Below are 16767 nucleotides of genomic sequence, written 5' to 3'. Positions count from 1 at the left end.
CAAGAAATATGATGCTTCCAGTCTTGTTGAAAGGTGCTTACGAAACATGCGTGCATGAGATTCCGGGGCACAATCGAAACGCGGTTCTCGGTCGGCCGAGTATTACAGACTTCTGCAGTTGTTCTGGTCTTCGAAATTTTTACGCGCCAATACTAGTGCTAGCTACCACTGGGGACGCCTGTCAGGTCTGGTAGTTACTGAAACAAGCAATGTCAGACGCCGGTTCCTACATCAAAGGATGGAATAATACATGGTAGATAGCAGAAAGAACAAATCAGAAAAAAAAAAAGCTGCAGCAGAAAATGAGCGTCTCTTTTAATCAGCATCTTGCTTTTGACAAGTTTCCTTTTGTTGTTTCCTGTAGACTCTGTGAAGATGCTCAGTGAAGATGTAGTGAATCGTTCCGTCATTTCGAGTCTAGAAAAAGCACGGTTCTGCTCACCCTTCCTGGCACCGTCGTATATTTAAGCGATATACTTTTCACGCTCACTTAACTCACTACTGGGACAACTGTTTTGAAGTGCTTGGTGCATTAACCATTTTGACGTGTTTCCATATGCAGTGATCACTTTGCGTAGTACGAGGTTCAAAATTGCATACCCGATTGTTCCCTAGCAGAAACTACTTACTGAATGCACCGAAGCTTTTACAAATGTGGCTTATGTTGAATACTTAATAAGGTAATTGGTATATATTTTTCACGACGTCATATATAAACTACAGAGCAACGCGCCGACGTTCCATACTCGTATGTAACATAACTTCCATACACTCAAAGGTTACACTCAAAGGTCTTTTACCACCACAATGAAAACTATAAAGATATGCGTGAAATTACAAATTAGTGATACGTCACAGCTATACCTTGTGCGCATTAACTTTCTCCAGTGTAGGGCCTTTAAATTTCTAAAATAAATGCTGACGAATTCCCCACGTGTCATGATGCTTGTACCATAGTCAACGCGTATACTCTGTGCCTAAAAACTGCACCAACCATATTTTTTTACGTTCTTGTATGCCTGTTTGCAGACCCCGCCGGTGTGGACCGGGCATCTTCCAGTGTCAGGATGACCCAGACTGCCTCACTGGTCGCTACATTCTCGGTCTTGGCGTTCCTGCTGTTGTTCACGACAGGTGAAGTGAACCAAAACGGTTATTTGCACGTTCTGCTTGGACTTTTGTTTGCATTTACCATTTAGACGATTGTGACCAACAAGCTCTTCAAGCGAGGGCAATGCGGACAGCTGCTTTTTATTTGTTAATGTTTTCGTGACAGTCATGATACTTCAACTTAGTTTCTTGGTCATGACAGTGTGGTATATCCACTTGTTGCTGAATATAACTTGCAGCATTGGCTTTTGGCAAAGCGCTAGTAGGATAAAAGCATAGCAAGAAAAATAATAAAGGCACTCGAGAAGGAAAAAAAGGAAAGCCGCTCTAGACTCACATCAACGTTCAGTGTACCACAAAAAAAAAATATTTTAAAGTCTAAAAAGCCTTACTCGACGCATTACCATTTATTGACTCAGACCGGCCCGTGTAGGTATGGCTCCACTTGCAATATGAGAAACCTAAGCGACAGCGTCTGGGCCTTGAGAAATTGGTTTGTTGTACACTTCTCATGTAGCCCGTCTCCAGTCCCGTCTCAAGTCCCCTCGAGCATAATTCTAAGTTCAAGTGCAAAATGTAGGGCTGATGCTCAACGTAAATCTGGAAAGTGCACCAAGGATTGCGTGACAGGATCTCTGACAACCTGCAGTCGATGATGTCAGCGCCACAAAATATTACCCAGCGAGAAATTTATGGCATTGTCATATGAGTACATCCATACGGGAGTGAGTCCTTCAGGGGTGTTCTTTGTGCTGCGCCTGGCCTTTAGGGAGCAGATCGCTTTCTACTTCCTTCTTTGCCACTGAGCGCCTAAAATCCATCGCAAAGTTTGTAATATAGAGCGCCGCGTGGGGAACCATTTATTTCAATCTCCCCTCCCACAGAAAAGCAAGCGCAAAGCAAAAGTAAAGGGAAATCCGGCGGGGTTCGCCGACGCGTACAGCAACCCTCACACGTGAAACTTTTACGAGCCCACAGAAGACGACGCGCGCACTCTGCACCTTTATTTCCGTGCAGTGCCGTTGCTGCAGGATAGATTATGTTCAAGGAGTCACACTGAAAAACTTAAAACATATTAATTTCGACGTTTCGGTCGTAGCACGACTTTTCTCAAAAATGGTTTATACAGTGCGCTAAGGCGCCTTCTTAAAGGTATTACAATGAAAGCGACAGAAGGCAGAGAAAGAGAAAAGGAAGGGAAAAATCGCCAAGAGGGATGGGAAAATTAAACAAGATGTTCTTTTTTTTTCTTCTCTCATTTCGCGGTGTGCCGTACCACAGCGCTGTATGACACCTATCGAAGATAATCAGAATGTCCATAATGCCAAAAACAATCTTAATAAATATCAGTCTTTGGAGAGGAGCGTATAACTAGGGTTCAAAGTGCCGTGGACATAGCACCACTGCAGATATACGGAAAATATATTTAAAGATCGTTGCAAGTTGCCTTCATTTTGTAATAGACTTCCTGTTTACGGTGATAATTAATTTGACCAAAAAAAGATAGCATTCATGTTGGGCCTCGTCCGCTGCTTCTGCTAGGCGGAAATTATTCCACCTTCTTTATCTAACTACGTTAATATATGGGAAGTGCAGCTTAGGCTTGAGTTTCTGCATCAGAGCCGCTGCTTCCAGGGGGAAATATTAAAGAATTTAGCGCAAACTTTGCCTGGACAATGTTACAAAAAACTGCTACACAAAGTCATTGTCGTGCATTGCGTGTGACCGCTTAATGAGGCACTATATTTGAGACAGTTCAGCCTCTCGCAGTATTTAAATAGTCGCTACAAATTCACGTGTGCTACAAACTGAAATTTCTGCTTTTTCTTGTGCATACCTCCCCGTTACAAACACCGATTTAACTAAGTCTTACTCATTTCAAATAAAAGCAGCCTCCATTTTCCATACTCTACTTCTAAGTTCCGCGCATGCTGGATAGTCGCCTCCCACCGCAAGGCCATCTACCTTACTGCGTCCTCGACTGTGACCGCCAATCCAGTGCACGCACGTGCACGTCTACAAGCTTCCTTAATGGTGCACAGAATTTAGGACTGCGATCGTCGGGGTGAACAAAACCCATGTCTCTCGTTATAAATAAAGAGAGCCAATACAAGCGGTACTTTAGGCTCTCTGCGGGAGCGCTAGGCACGAGAAGGGGAACTCCGTTGGAGAGCCAGAGAACAACCTCTTGGTGACAGTGCGCGCGACAAAAGAGCCTGCGTCGACCCGCTGGGCGATGGGTTTCGTTTAGGGAAATAGGGAAGGAAGCGGTGACGGTGGCGTCTGTCTGCGGGAGGCCGCAGGGGGCACCTATAGGGAAAAAAGCAGTTCCTCACCGCCAGTTGGGGGTTATTGATGGCGTGAGCTGCTCTTTTATGAAGATGACGGTGCATGCTGAAAGTGCTTGCAATAGCAGAGATACCTAAAACACAAAAACACTTTCCTGTTATTTTTATATAATTCTGGAACGAACGGATCGATGCAGAAGCAGGAAGAGGCCAGCAGTAATTTAGTAAATTGGGGTGTTCTCAGGGTCTTCAGTAGAGGACCACTAAATATGGTGAAGTGAATGTAAATATTTTTTCTGTTGGCAGTGGGCGGCCATTTTCCATCCCACAGAAAGTTTAGATATCTTAGGAAGCCCTCAGATAGCGGCGCCTGCCTTATGCAAAACGCGGTGGTAGGCCTTGTGATTTTTTTCTCCGAGAAATTTGACTAAACCTAAGCATGCCCACACAAGCATGCATGTAATCCGTGTCGTTCCTTAATAAAAATAAAAAAGGGGTGGGGGGGGGGGGGGGGGGGGCATTCGGAGCAGAAGTCCTGCCCCCTTCATGATGCCTTTTTGCGCACCATATGTTCGAGACTCTTCTTTTCACACAGCCTTCGCTCTACAGATGCATGGCTGATATAAACTAAGCGTTATTGCACTTCCATGCAGTTTACTGGTCACGGAAGTTTCAGCTCCACGTCTCCAAGCCTTATGCGATGCAACCGCGCTTTGAAGTGACATCGTCAGGAAGCTTAAGCCAGCTTATAATTTGTGGCAGTGGTGTTACAGCAGCGAGGTCAAGACTGAATCGATTCGGTTTAGCCTATGCGCCATAATTTAGAGGGCAAATTAATTATAAGCGTTGCCACAGTTTAAGTAATTACCTCATGCAATCAGCCACAGCCGGCTTCCTTATGTAAACAAACGCCTTGTCTCGAGCTCCACTTTGTATAAAAGGCCTCATACTTAGCTTTCTAAGCGGATTTGAAGAAGCGCATACCAAAACTCATCTCCACTTTGTTGACACTAGACGCTGTAATCAAAAGCTTCAAGACTCTTTAATCAAGTTCGTGCTGCTCATTTCGCTTTGTGCTGCTGGCGAAGTGTCAAGATGAAGACAGCTTCGTGAACTTTTTGGGAGCGCTCTTTGTTTCAGGCACAATGATCCTGCACCTCGAAGATTTCAGGGCATGAACTTTATCCCGTTAACTCCTCTGTTGCCCTCACTTCCAAACTATCTATGGAGCGTGCTGCAGTTTTCGTCGGATATTATTTAAATCACAACGCGTGCCAGCCCAAGATGAACGAATTAGACGTTGTACATGTGCTCTCTCTGTGAGCATAAATATAACATGCAAAACATATGGCCCTCGGGTTGAGTGGAAGCGTGGCGTGCCAGAAGGCATCGAGCGCTATGAGCGGATACAAAATAAATGGAAGCGTAAATCGGCAAAATAAAGCACGCGATTAGAGAGAGCCGCATGCCCCTTCCAGCGCGCCATGGCTCTCCAAGTTCAGAAGAGAGCGGTCCTGGAGCTCGCGTCGCGTCAGCGACAGCAAAGGGAGCGCTGGCACTTAGAGACAGGGCGATGGGTGCGGAGGTGAAGTTGAAATAAAGAAAAAGTAGCTCGATGGGGCGCGTTCCTTAAATTGCCCGAGAGTGGAGGAGGCGTCTGTTTTAGAGCGCAAAGATCAAACAGGCTTTGAGAGGACCAACCGCCACCCCTTAAAACAAAAGGGAAAGAGAGGATGAGAACGCCGCGCAGGTCTGGTCCCCCTCCTGTCGACAGAGAAAGCTGAGGCGAAGCGGGATTACGGAGCCTCGAAGACTGAGCAGGATACGAGAGGGAAAAACAACGGAGTATCGAAAGTGGAAGATCATAAAAAAAAACAAAAAAAAAAGGAGAGTAAGTGGCATACAGCTCGCAGTGCAAAAAGGCCAGCCGCGAGTGTAGGCGGAGATCTGTCACCGCGACGCGTCCGCAACGCTAGAGCCCCGAGACAGCCTTGGGGCTTCTTAGCGTTCCCGCATTCTCCTGCACCTACAACCCCGAGCCCGCACCACCAACACTGCCACATGCCTCGCACGACTGTTGTGAGCTGCGGCGGCGTTGTTTATCGCCTGCCCAACGTTGGCTGTCGCCAGAACTGCGCGGCATTTTACACGCCCTCTTGAACTCTGCCTGGGGCTGTTCGATCGCTCCGAAAAGGGAGGTTGACCGATGGGATCTTCGCTGGTTCACGGCTGAGAGCGCTTTTAGCTCGAGGTCAAGAGTGTTCCATACAGCGAATCTGTACGGCAGAAAATTAGACAAAAACAAATGTAGTTTAAACACGCGGTATAGTCTTGCCCGTTAGAAAAGAGGCTATCAATGAAGTGCGCTTTTTTTTTTAAGTTTCGTAGAATCAATTTCGGGGTGGTTTTAGTGTCAAGCGGCCAAGACAGTACAAAAAAATAAACAAAGGACACAGACTTGAATTCGAGAACAACATTTACCGCCGCTCTACGCATGAATCAGCGAAACAAAGGAAGTAAATAAAAAAGCACTTTAAAACGTGGCGTGTGTACTGGCGTGTGTGTGTGTGTGGCACAGGCCTTGTAGACTACTACAAGGCCTGTGCAAGCTTATGTGACGTCATCGTAGTGAGATCATACTGAAAGTCAACTTCACCCTAGGCGGTTGCGCTTTTTTTATTCAACGTTGTTCTGGGCCTACTTCTTGAAATTTTTAGTGCTAGCGACGAAGAGGGTTATACTTGTGTTACCTGTGTTATCTAATATTGCCAGTCTTTTGAAGTATATGAGAAGTTTGACACAATCCACATCGCATTTGTTTCAATGGCAGAAATGAAGCACATTCGACCACCTGGGGATCTTTAACGTGCGCTGACATCGCACAGCACACGGACGAAGTGGCGTCCGTGTGCTGTGCGATGTCAGCGCACGTTAAAGATCCCCAGGTGGTCGAAATTACTCCGTAGCCCTCCACTACGGCTCCTCTTTCTCTCTTTCCACTTTCATTCCCACCTTCCTCCCTTCCCTTACGGCGCGGTTCGGGTGTCCACAGAGCAAGTGTGACAGTTACTGCGCCTTTCCCTTCCTGTGAACCAATTTAACTTAACTTATTTAACTTTATTGTTAGATGGATAGATAAAGATGAGGACGGTGGGCAGAGATATTACTCAGAACGGTGACCTTGACGACACTCGGTGTAACTTGTCGTGAATACAAGGTCGCTTTCACGGAAATGCTGGTCGCAGAGCTGTAACGTAAATATAAAAAAAAAACTGCTCAAGCTGGGAGCGGCGATTGCCATGGGTATATTAATGCAGCGAGCAGCTAACTCGGCTTTAAACCAGTCATTTACTACAGCAACTACGATCACGTGACCACTAGCGAAATAAAATTGTTTCCATAAGAAAATAATTTAGGTTCCAAATCAATTTTGTTCCGCACTCAAAGCAGGGCGAATGCTACTCGATTATTAGTAGCTATGCTGTCCAAATTGTGTGCTCGGTATGGGCACGCCTACGCTTTAATACACTGTGCTAAATCAAATAGTGGTAAATAGCAGCACGAGTATTAGGAAGCAAACAAGAACGCTTTCTTACCACAGTGCACTTCATCGGTAATAACTTTTTCCACGGCACAGCCTTTGTCCACGCTGCATTTTGAGCCGAGTCCGACGGAAACTTGTACACTTGCGCTTTGGATCTATTGGCGTAGTTAGAGCGACAGTTTGGCGCACAACACCACCCAGACATTGTAGATACCTTGCTCGCAAGCGCCTATGCAGCATGGATAAGGAACACAGCAAATACAGGCTGAAAGCACGCACACTCAGGCCGAGTCGTTCCTGATCGCCTTACTTGCGTACGCTTGTGCTCGGCGCCGCCGATCTATCCTCAGATCTCACTGTCGTGACGTAGAACTAGTGGAAAGGGGAACTTGCGCGGGCCTTCTCTTAGTCTAGGTGGTGTTGGTGTACTAAGATGGCAAAGCTGCCGTTGAAGAAATGCAAGAGTAGGCACCTACCGTCAGACGCCCACGTTATCAACGGCCCCTGTAGCGTAATCTTGAAAGCAAACGAAATTACTAGTCGAACAAACAGCCGGCAAAGCTTCTGTGCAGACCGTTGCCTTCTTGGGGCCTGGCCCTGAGCATAAAATAATAAGCGGCAGTACCTTCTCATCCCTTGCTCGGCTTAGCAGATGACGAGGAGGACTGCGCATACACCAGTTTATTCTCTTCCTAGCGCTTTTAATATATTCTAAGAAAATGTAAACAAAGTCTCTGTCTTGAAATTTACCTTAGTGCTTCACGCGCTAGCACTAACTTGGATTGCCTCCGGGAACCAAAGCGGAGAATATGAAAGGGAAGTCGCTATTCGTAGCGTTTGCTCGCATAGCCCTATTAATGTACAGAAGGTCGGGACGAAGTACGTTCATGTGCAAACAAGGGAAACACAATTTGAGATTAAATGAGCTCGGGCTATCTACCGTGTCCTGGACGCTTCAGGGCATGCGCGGCGTAGGCGGCCCTGTGCAATGAAATCAGTTGGCAAGTGTGTAGGTTCTGTACCATTTGCTCCATTCTGCTCCAAGGGGCTTTCTCCGTTCAATATCCTGCTCCAAATCTAAATACTGCACCAAGACTGCTGCAAACTGGCTGCCTCGATGTTCTACCACCAAATTTAGCGAGGCCCTGGCTATTGCTGCAAAGTGGACCGTTGTATATCTTACAAAAAAAAAATGCTATGTGATCCAGTCCATTAAGTGACCAAGAGAAGCACAGCAAGCCGGTGTCATATCAGTTGCACATCCATGCTACGGGGCCTCCATGGCCAAAACGTTGGCAGCACACGTTTTGCAAATATATAACACATATCGTGTTTGACCTAATAAAAAAAAAAAAACTTCTGTAATCAAGAGAAGCGTGAAGCATAATATTTTCTCGCAAGTAAATTTAAAATGAGCCAAAATTATTATAGGAAAATAATTTCGGAAAGGTAATCTGTGCGTGTGGCATAGCACCTCCTCCCAACCGTTTAAATCGCTGGTGGAAAGGTAAGAGAATGCAACGTGTAATCAGGTAACCCCAAGGGCCGCTAGTGCAAAAACATTAGGTAACACAGAAGGCAGTGAGTAAAGAAAAGGATGCCTTTGAGTGCTATCTATCATCCCTGAAGGCGGAAATGTGCTATTCATTTGCCTGGACTCCAGTCTATAATGGCGGTGCTTGGGTGGATCAAAGTGTTTGAATACAAATTTGATCCTCTCTAGTCACAATAGAGTTTAGCCCGGAAGTGCATAAGCAAGCGTCCTGTTTGCTGCTAGTCAGTTCTGAAGTTTGCTCAGGTCAGCTATGTTATTTTAAACAGCTGTCATGTTTTGACCATTTGTCTCTCCTTGTCAGATATGAGTGGGTAGTCAGCAAAGCATGTGATGTTGAATAAAAAGTAATGAAAGTTTTGTCTTTGTAGGTCAGAAACTGAAGATTTCAACCATTAAAGGTATTTGACATTATAGAAACGTGTTTAAAAAATAATTAGAACGCTTCAAAACTCTCGTTTTATAGCTCCAAAACTTCTCCAAAATTATTAAGCCTGCTTCCTGCAGATGTCATCAGTCAGCTTTAGAGTAGCGTGCGTTTAACAGTAGGTTGTCGCGGACGTGGTCGTGGCCAGTGCGCCCCCACACCTTCATCATGAGTATCTCACCATCAGCCAGAGAGAACGCTGGCGCCACTGTCAATGCGATTTACTTAAAGAGCACTTCATCCATCATGAACGCTCGAAGCATGCCAGGTGGACGAGCTACCTACCGTCGGATTATAAATTTTGGCTAAAGTAAATTAAAGAAAAAGAACAGTGTTTTGCAATCACAAATATCCTAAAATTCAACATTCTGGCTACAAATGGTAATAACGAGCATAAAATTTACCCTAATTGGGAGACAGCGTTTTATTCTTTTTACCAAATATAGAACACCGCCGAAACCAATTTGTCTTCACGTTTAAAAAGCACACTTTTTAACGCAAATATTAAATAGAAATTTATCGCTTAAAAACTTCAGCAGCTGCGTTGTCGACATTGTAAAAAAAGCAACGTTCCGTTTGTGTCGTCTGCTACTGCGTTTTTGCCACTCCGGTCGTCTGCGCGCGCCAGGCGCCGGCTCCCACGATGTCCCGGCGCTGCTATCACGGATTTTAGTAAGAAAGACACCATGAGCTCGAGAAAGCCTGACTGTGCCACCCAAATTGTCACGGCTGCCCGACATGCTTGGAACGTTTACAATAGTGAAAATACAGCGTCGCCAGCTTTCCCTCCAGGTAATGCTAGGAAACCCTATGCCCTAACCGCGGGCCACGAGTCTACGACACGAGTAAATCCGCCTCGTTTAGAGCAATGGTCAGCTGCATTACATCTGCTCGTTCTCATTAGGATATCGAAGTGCTATGAAGACTGGAGCATACCGTTGGCCAGCCGGGGTATTGAAACCGGGATCATGTTAACACTTCAACCAGACGTGGTGGCTCAGTGGCTATGGTGTTAAACGGTGTTGAGCCGTAGGTAGCGGGGCTAAATTCCAGTTGCAGCGACTTCATTTGGATAGAGAACACATTCAAACCTGACCGTGTGTTGTACGATGTGAAAGCACGTAAAAGAAACCCACGTGATCTAACTCAATCCAGAGCGCGCCATTACCGCGTCTCTCCTAGCCCGCCTTCCGCATCGAGGCGTTGGGTTCGGGGTTCGATCACGAGAAAGAGCGCTTAAGCAAGCCCGAGAGCAAGTGATCAAATCATGGAATCGAAACATATAATGCATGCTTAAAGTGCATCAAGCGACTAGAGCAAGTACAGTTTATAATGACCAAAGACACGCTAAGATGTCAATGAAAAACTACATAATTCATTGCCAGTGCTCATTAGCTGGTCGGAGTGCTGAAAGAGCAAAAAGCGATTATCATGGCAAGTGGTAAGGAAGACGAGACCTTGAAAGTGCGTGACATGCTACGCGTTTTACAGTGGGCGGGTGAACGCATCGGCTTGCCGCTGTTTCTGTTTATGACTGACAGATGAAGGACCGTCGGGAAGGGGACGCGCCTCACACTAATTCTCGAAATTATCTTGAGCTAGAAACTTTCGACAGCTTTCACCCGGCGCCTGCACGAAGGCGTCTTTATTCTTCAATAATGCACGAAACGGGGACGCCGTTTAAGCTCACCCCATGCTTGTAGACTCATAGGGCCCGCTCTGCGGCCGGGCGACGCCGGAACGGGCGTCGGCCGGCTTCGACGCGCGGCCACGCCCACGGCGATGGGTCCCCGTCGCCGTCAGCTCGCGTGACGGAAAACAGGTGCCTTCGATGACGCAATGCGCCCCGCCGGTGTGGCCTTGATTGTCCTCCTTCCCCTTCCCCTCCCGCTGCCATCGGGCCATACTCCCAGCCACAAAAGGCATGAAGGAATGAAGCGCCTCTGCACCCGAGATCGCGAAAATAACGTCACGAGAGACGACGGATGATTGATTGCTGTGAGCGTTAGGAGTCATCTACCTAAAGACTGAGAGAAAGCTTGCACTTTTGACTCACAGCGACAGTCAGAGGATAGTTCAAGGCGAGAAGAAAGTTTGAAGGTCTCTCCGAGGAAATTAAGAATAATAGCTCTATTGAACGGCGACAGTAAGCCTAATATTTAAAGTGAGGCAAGATTTAAGGGACCATCCGAAACGTTTGCAATACTTCTGAGATGGCCGTTGCTCTATGGCACCACCTCGAGTAGGTGCCTGAGTGGCTGCGCAGTGGGGGGTAACATATGTTACTGAGAATAACGGCGCTTTAAGGTGGCCTTTCCCAAATTCACAATCGTGAATTTTTACCGTAAGGAATAAAATCGGATTACTGCGAATGCATGGCCTTTATTTTAGCACCTCTAAAAGAAACTTACATATGATCATTTTGAACTCATGCATTTTTAGACGACTTTGGCGGTCTCCACTATTGTCCCTTACCTCCAAACCATTAGGTACTTTCATAGATATTTCTATAAAACTGGTGTAAGGTGCAAAGAAGCAGTTAAACAGTCATGCATTGAGAGCTGCTGATAAGTATCTGCCGACCAAACACTAATATCGTTTCAATCACTAAGCAGAATGTGCGCATGCAATTAAGACTTGGACTGTTCAGTTAAGACCAATGCGCACGAGAACTAAGGGAATGGTTTCAAAAGAAAAAACAAATATAAACAAAATTTAAGTGTCAAAATCCGACTCACGTCGATCCATCGCACTGAAACTTTTACACAATACCCGAGTCTGTTGCTTAGTTTCAATCTCCCGAATGCGCACTCTGCACTTGTTCTTCCACAAGAGTTTCCCACATCGTTACGGAGTGTTTAGAGCTTATTCGTACTGTCGCAGATGCGCAAAATAAAGCAAGCGAAACAGAGAAACCTTCTCTGCACGATACCCCCAGGACGTGCAATGATTTCCTAGAGTGCATGGCATCGCAATCCTTGCTTAGCAACGCTTACCGGCGACACTGGTTCAGCCATCATCCGACTATAAAACGCTCCGACAAAAGTGAAGCGTGAACTGGCGGTGCCATAATAGGCTAGAAGATATCATTGCACTATCCAAAGCACTTCCTTCTCTAGTTTGAAAACTGTTGCCATGGGTGTGAAGTGTCGACCTAAAAATACTTTTTTTGTAACTGCCTCTCTCTGCGACTGCTACACGCGACACGTTCCGCTTCCGGTGTATAGTATGTCTTTAAACCCTTCACCCCTTTTTGTAATGCAGGAGAGGCTGTGCAGTGCTACATATGCAGTTGGTCGCCGAGGAACCAGGCAAACCGGACAGATTACTGCACACACGCCAACTTCGACCCAGAGAAGAACTTCGCTCACGAGTGCGCCCACGGATGCGAGTTCTTCTCACAGAATGATTTAAATGGTGAGTGACCCTGTACAGAATGCGCAGCTTGATATGCGGAGCATTGCGAGTTGGCTGCTTCAGTAAGGAATTGCAAAGTCTAGGGTTGCCTGCTTGGTTCCCCAACCGGAAGTTACAAGCACGTACAAGTCCCACTCTGTGCTTGGAGGAGAACATTGATGTGATTTGTGTGCGCGGTTTTCGCTAGTAGCGCTTCTATCAGAAAGCTAGAGGAAGAAATTACTCCAGAAAAGTTGTGCACACTGGTATTTGAAAGGGAATTAAATTGCCTTCACTCCATATCACTTTTTCAAGAATTGCACTCCTCTTTACATAACCACAACTATGCATTACGGTTAACGTTATAGTTCGCTGCCGACGACCGCATTAAATGGTAGATCTGCGAAATAGCTGCAGCGTTCTGTCATTCTGGTGCGAAATTGAGGCTGTTCATCGTTTCCGTGCAGCACCAGAGCGTCGCTCCCTCTATGAAGAACTGAAGGGACATCAGCAAAACACTGCTGGTGGTAAAAGCTTTATTCTTTTAAAAACTTTACACTGACAACGCTCGCAGGAGCGTTTCCTCGCCTTAGAGCTTCTTTTTCCATGCTTCTTCTAGGATATTCTATTGTACAAGGGCATTTCATTCCTAATGCTGCAGTCTTGCAAATCTGTCCTCGCATCACGCAGTCTTCAAAAGTCTCAATTATTCTGCGCGCAGGCACCCGACGCAATGTCCTGGTGGCAGTATAGAGTCCTTGTACTGGTCTCGAGGCCCACATGCCAATCACAGGCCTCAAATACCGCATTTTGGATAAAGACAAATTGCAAGACCGTCCTTGTACTGAGATTTCAAGTATCACTTCAAACAATCGCCGTCTTGCAGAAATTAGTTCTGTTCCCTTAATATGCAAATGTGTCACATATCCCCAGTTTTCATTTAGAAAGTAAGAATAATTGCACTAATCAAAAACTTCTACCCGCAGGTGACTTCGAGCACGTCAGGCGCAACTGTGCTCCTCCAAACCCTACGCACAAGGGTTGCCTGACGGAATCTAGCCGGGCTTGGAGCACGGTACGATGCATTTGTAACGCTGACTACTGCAATGCCGCTCCAGCGGTACAGACGACGGCTGGGACGGTGGCGCTCGTCCTGCTGCCCCTCTGGTTCGGGCTGGCAGTGGCCAGGATGCCCACCTGAACGTCGGCCTGGCTGTGTTGTCCAGGCCGAAAAGGGCGTCCGAATGTCCGAGGAAGAAGAGGAAAGGGCAAGCGCCAGTCCTGTTGTAGTCAGCCAGTGGCCATCGAGAAGACGCGAGACTGTGTGCCCAGTGTTCAATAGAAGTGTGAATCGACTAACCGGTAATTGTTGAGTTCGTGTATATAGACGCAGTCTTGCCACTTCTGATGCTTTAAAATTCATCCCGAGTTGAACTAGAGGCAAAGCTCTTCGCGAGCGTCGGTACGGCCAGTGTCTTCGTTAAGACACCTTTGTGCTCTGCAGGACAATTCACGATATCAGATTCACGTGACGCTTATGACCTTTGCCTTTAAGTCAACCGGAATGTTGGAACACAGTGTTAAAAGAAGCTACGCATTATTTTAATATCTCTGTTGTCATTCTTTTTTATTTGTTGCGTATTGTTTAGGACGGTGTCTGTACCCCTGTCTGTGGCATTTTGTCTTGGCCTACAATGAGCGCTAGATTTGTGTACTTGATGTCTTTCAGAATATGACCAGCTGCCCTATCGCACAGGACTCTACACCACAGGTGCAAAGTATCTCCGCGGCAAACGTTACGTTGTGTTCTATTTTACACCATTTCTTACTTTTTATGAGGCCTCGGTACTCATCGGCAAATCGAATTTTGCGCATAATTGGCATATGGGGTTTTAGAACACAGTACCTTTTTGAGTTTTGAGCTGCATTTTGCTTTCGTGCTTGCTTTATGAGGTTTTAGAAGTTTTTATTTTGTCTGACAATCAAAGTTGTGATTACTTGAGCTATATAAGGTTTATCGCGTGGTGAATCAGTTAGATGAATATCATGTGCTTCGTGCGAGCTTGAGAAGGAATCCCGACGTACGTGACTAAAAGCAGCCATGTACACAGTCTGAACACTAAGGTGTACGTCAGAAATCACTGCGTCAAAACTACTAGCTTTCAATGGGCCAAATCAGCTTGTCGTTTTCCGGGGCAAAGAGTTTCTCAAACATATTTTTATTACTAATCAGGCATGTGCATCTGCAGTTTAGTTAAACCGAGACTTGTTGCTTGCATCCGCTGTCTTTTTATTTTTATTTGATGTATTTGAGCGCCCTCTACTGCCAAATGTTGTTGTGAATGCTGTCGCAAGCAGCAAGTGCTAGCACTGCACTGCCTGAACACAACTACTCTTTCATACTTAGCGCACATCCTACAACTAAGCGTACTGAAACTGCGAGAGTCGAGCACCACCGTCCTTTTGGCGCTGTTGATTGTCATGATGTCACAAGTTTTAATGTTAATATATTCCAATCTCCGCTAGTCGGCCTGAGCCGCTCCTTTTGCTAAGGATCGCAGAAGTCCTGCTTCACAGGTTGGTCTCAGCCTGAACGGCATGTTGTTCCACTTGCAGTTTTGACGGCATACTGATTACGCAATGGAGTCGCATTTCGCCGGAACTTTTTGAATGGATTGATATCTTTGTCCGTTTTCATCGCTTTCTTTGAAAAGATGAGAGAAGCTAGGACAAAGAAAGGCGGAGAGGCTAATCGAAAGAAGTAATCGATCCGATCTAGAGGCTACGTTTTCCGCCTTTATAGTTGGCGAAAGTGGCTCAAGTAGTTCCCGTAGTGGCATTGGTGACAATAATAAATGCACAGATTTGTTCAAGTGTTCTAGGTCACAAGATGTGCATTAATTTTTAGCTTTATGGTAGGGCACTTGCGGTGCCTCTGAATCAATTAAGATCCTCGGAGGCAAAATACCCTTCAGAGATTGACCTTCGTGGATGTCCTAAATGCCCCAAATGAAAGGATTAAAAGCAACCCCTATGGCCTTTAGACCACTTCAAGAGCACTTTAGAATCATCCCCGCACAGGCGCAGATATAGGTAAATTGTGCTCGGCATTCTCTTCTAAGTGTAGTCGCGATTTTCTCGACAGGAATGAAGAAAACTGTATTTGTACGCGGGAAACCGCACACTGTGACTATTACCTATCTGCACATGTCATATCTCCCCATTTCAATCAGGCGACGTTAAAGCAGTATTCGGACTGATTATCGTACTCCGTTTATTTATGCCCGCACCTGCGCAGGTGTAGATATAACTAAACGAAGTGCAATATTATGTTATTAATACAATAACAGCTTTCTTATTATACAACATCGCCTGTCCTTAAGAAAGCGCACTAGCGTCGTCTACTTGTAGGCACATACGGTATCTGGCAATTTCAATAAGGTAATGGCCAAAAAAAGTTATAATCCACCTGTGCACTCAGTTTACTTTTCTCCGCACTTGTACACGCCTCACGGGATGCTTATTGAAGGAATCTCTGCCGAGCCCCTTAAAAAATGGTCGAAAATACGTAGCAATATAAATCCACAAATATACCAACTGTCTTGTAGAAGAGCAGTGTATGCATGCGCGCTCATTTGCATACTTAGGGGTAAAGTGTCGGTTTTGTGGCCCATAAGGAACAAGAATCGAGTTCAATATTTTGTATTGTACTGAAACGCTGCGGTAAACGAAATCTCGAACGGCCTATATTCTGGCTTACACTTTCGGACATATAGTTGCGGCTGATAACGTCTGCCCGGCTCCCAGGAGCATGTGTGTTTTTCAGTAGTCGATCAGGACAGCATTGGCTTGTAATTCATTCTGATACCGTTCTTTACATTCAACACTCTGCTCCAAATGGCCCAGTGAGATTCATAATTAATTTAGTGATGAGTCGTGCAAAGATCATTGCGTTACAGCGGGCATCAAATCAAATAAACAAGCTTCAAGCCAGGCTGCTATGGCAATTGATAAAACAGGTACCTCAGTGGTTGAGATATGAACTCACTGCTCCAAATTAATCTGAGAATCTACACGGCTTTAGACAAACGAGCGCGGTTGGTCAGAAATAATTTTGGTACCGCATGCCTGCCCCCCCCCCGGCCCCTCCCCCCTCTTTCAATCAAATACTTTTTTTTTTTTTTTAGAAACTAGCCTGAGGAAAAAGCGCCTACGGTCCTATCTACGACAACTGATGGCTATCATCATCTAACTCGCGAGTCAGCGGATCTAAGAGCTGATCATTACGTCAGCGAAGTGCTCCTTTAGTAAGAGTTTTCCAGAGTTAGAGAGTTTTAAATTTTTCTACACATTCTAGAGCTTGCTGTAGTAATAATTTTTTGTCATGGAAAAACGCTCCGTAGCACGAATTTTCTTTCTTGGAGAACGGGGTCCCTGAATTCATAATATT

General features: G+C 45.8%; 1 protein-coding gene across 1 annotated transcript in view; it reads left to right on the top strand.

The window, feature by feature from the left end:
* Nucleotides 1-16445, top strand: part of LOC146190576 (uncharacterized) — a 65466-nt gene extending 49021 nt beyond the window's left edge. The window contains exons 2-4 of the mRNA XM_084600971.1: nucleotides 1030-1134; nucleotides 12186-12338; nucleotides 13304-16445. Of these exons, the coding sequence (XP_084457097.1) occupies nucleotides 1068-1134; nucleotides 12186-12338; nucleotides 13304-13518 (435 nt within the window). The 5' untranslated portion in view covers nucleotides 1030-1067 and the 3' untranslated portion in view covers nucleotides 13519-16445. The remainder of the gene's footprint in view (nucleotides 1-1029; nucleotides 1135-12185; nucleotides 12339-13303) is intronic.
* Nucleotides 16446-16767: the final 322 nt, after the last annotated feature.

Source organism: Amblyomma maculatum, chromosome 4 (genome assembly GCF_055883805.1).
Source record: "Amblyomma maculatum isolate TAMU_Amacu chromosome 4, ASM5588380v1, whole genome shotgun sequence".
Taxonomy (NCBI): domain Eukaryota; kingdom Metazoa; phylum Arthropoda; class Arachnida; order Ixodida; family Ixodidae; genus Amblyomma; species Amblyomma maculatum.
The sequence above is the reverse complement of the archived record's forward strand: the minus strand, read 5'-3'. Positions and strand labels throughout refer to the sequence as shown.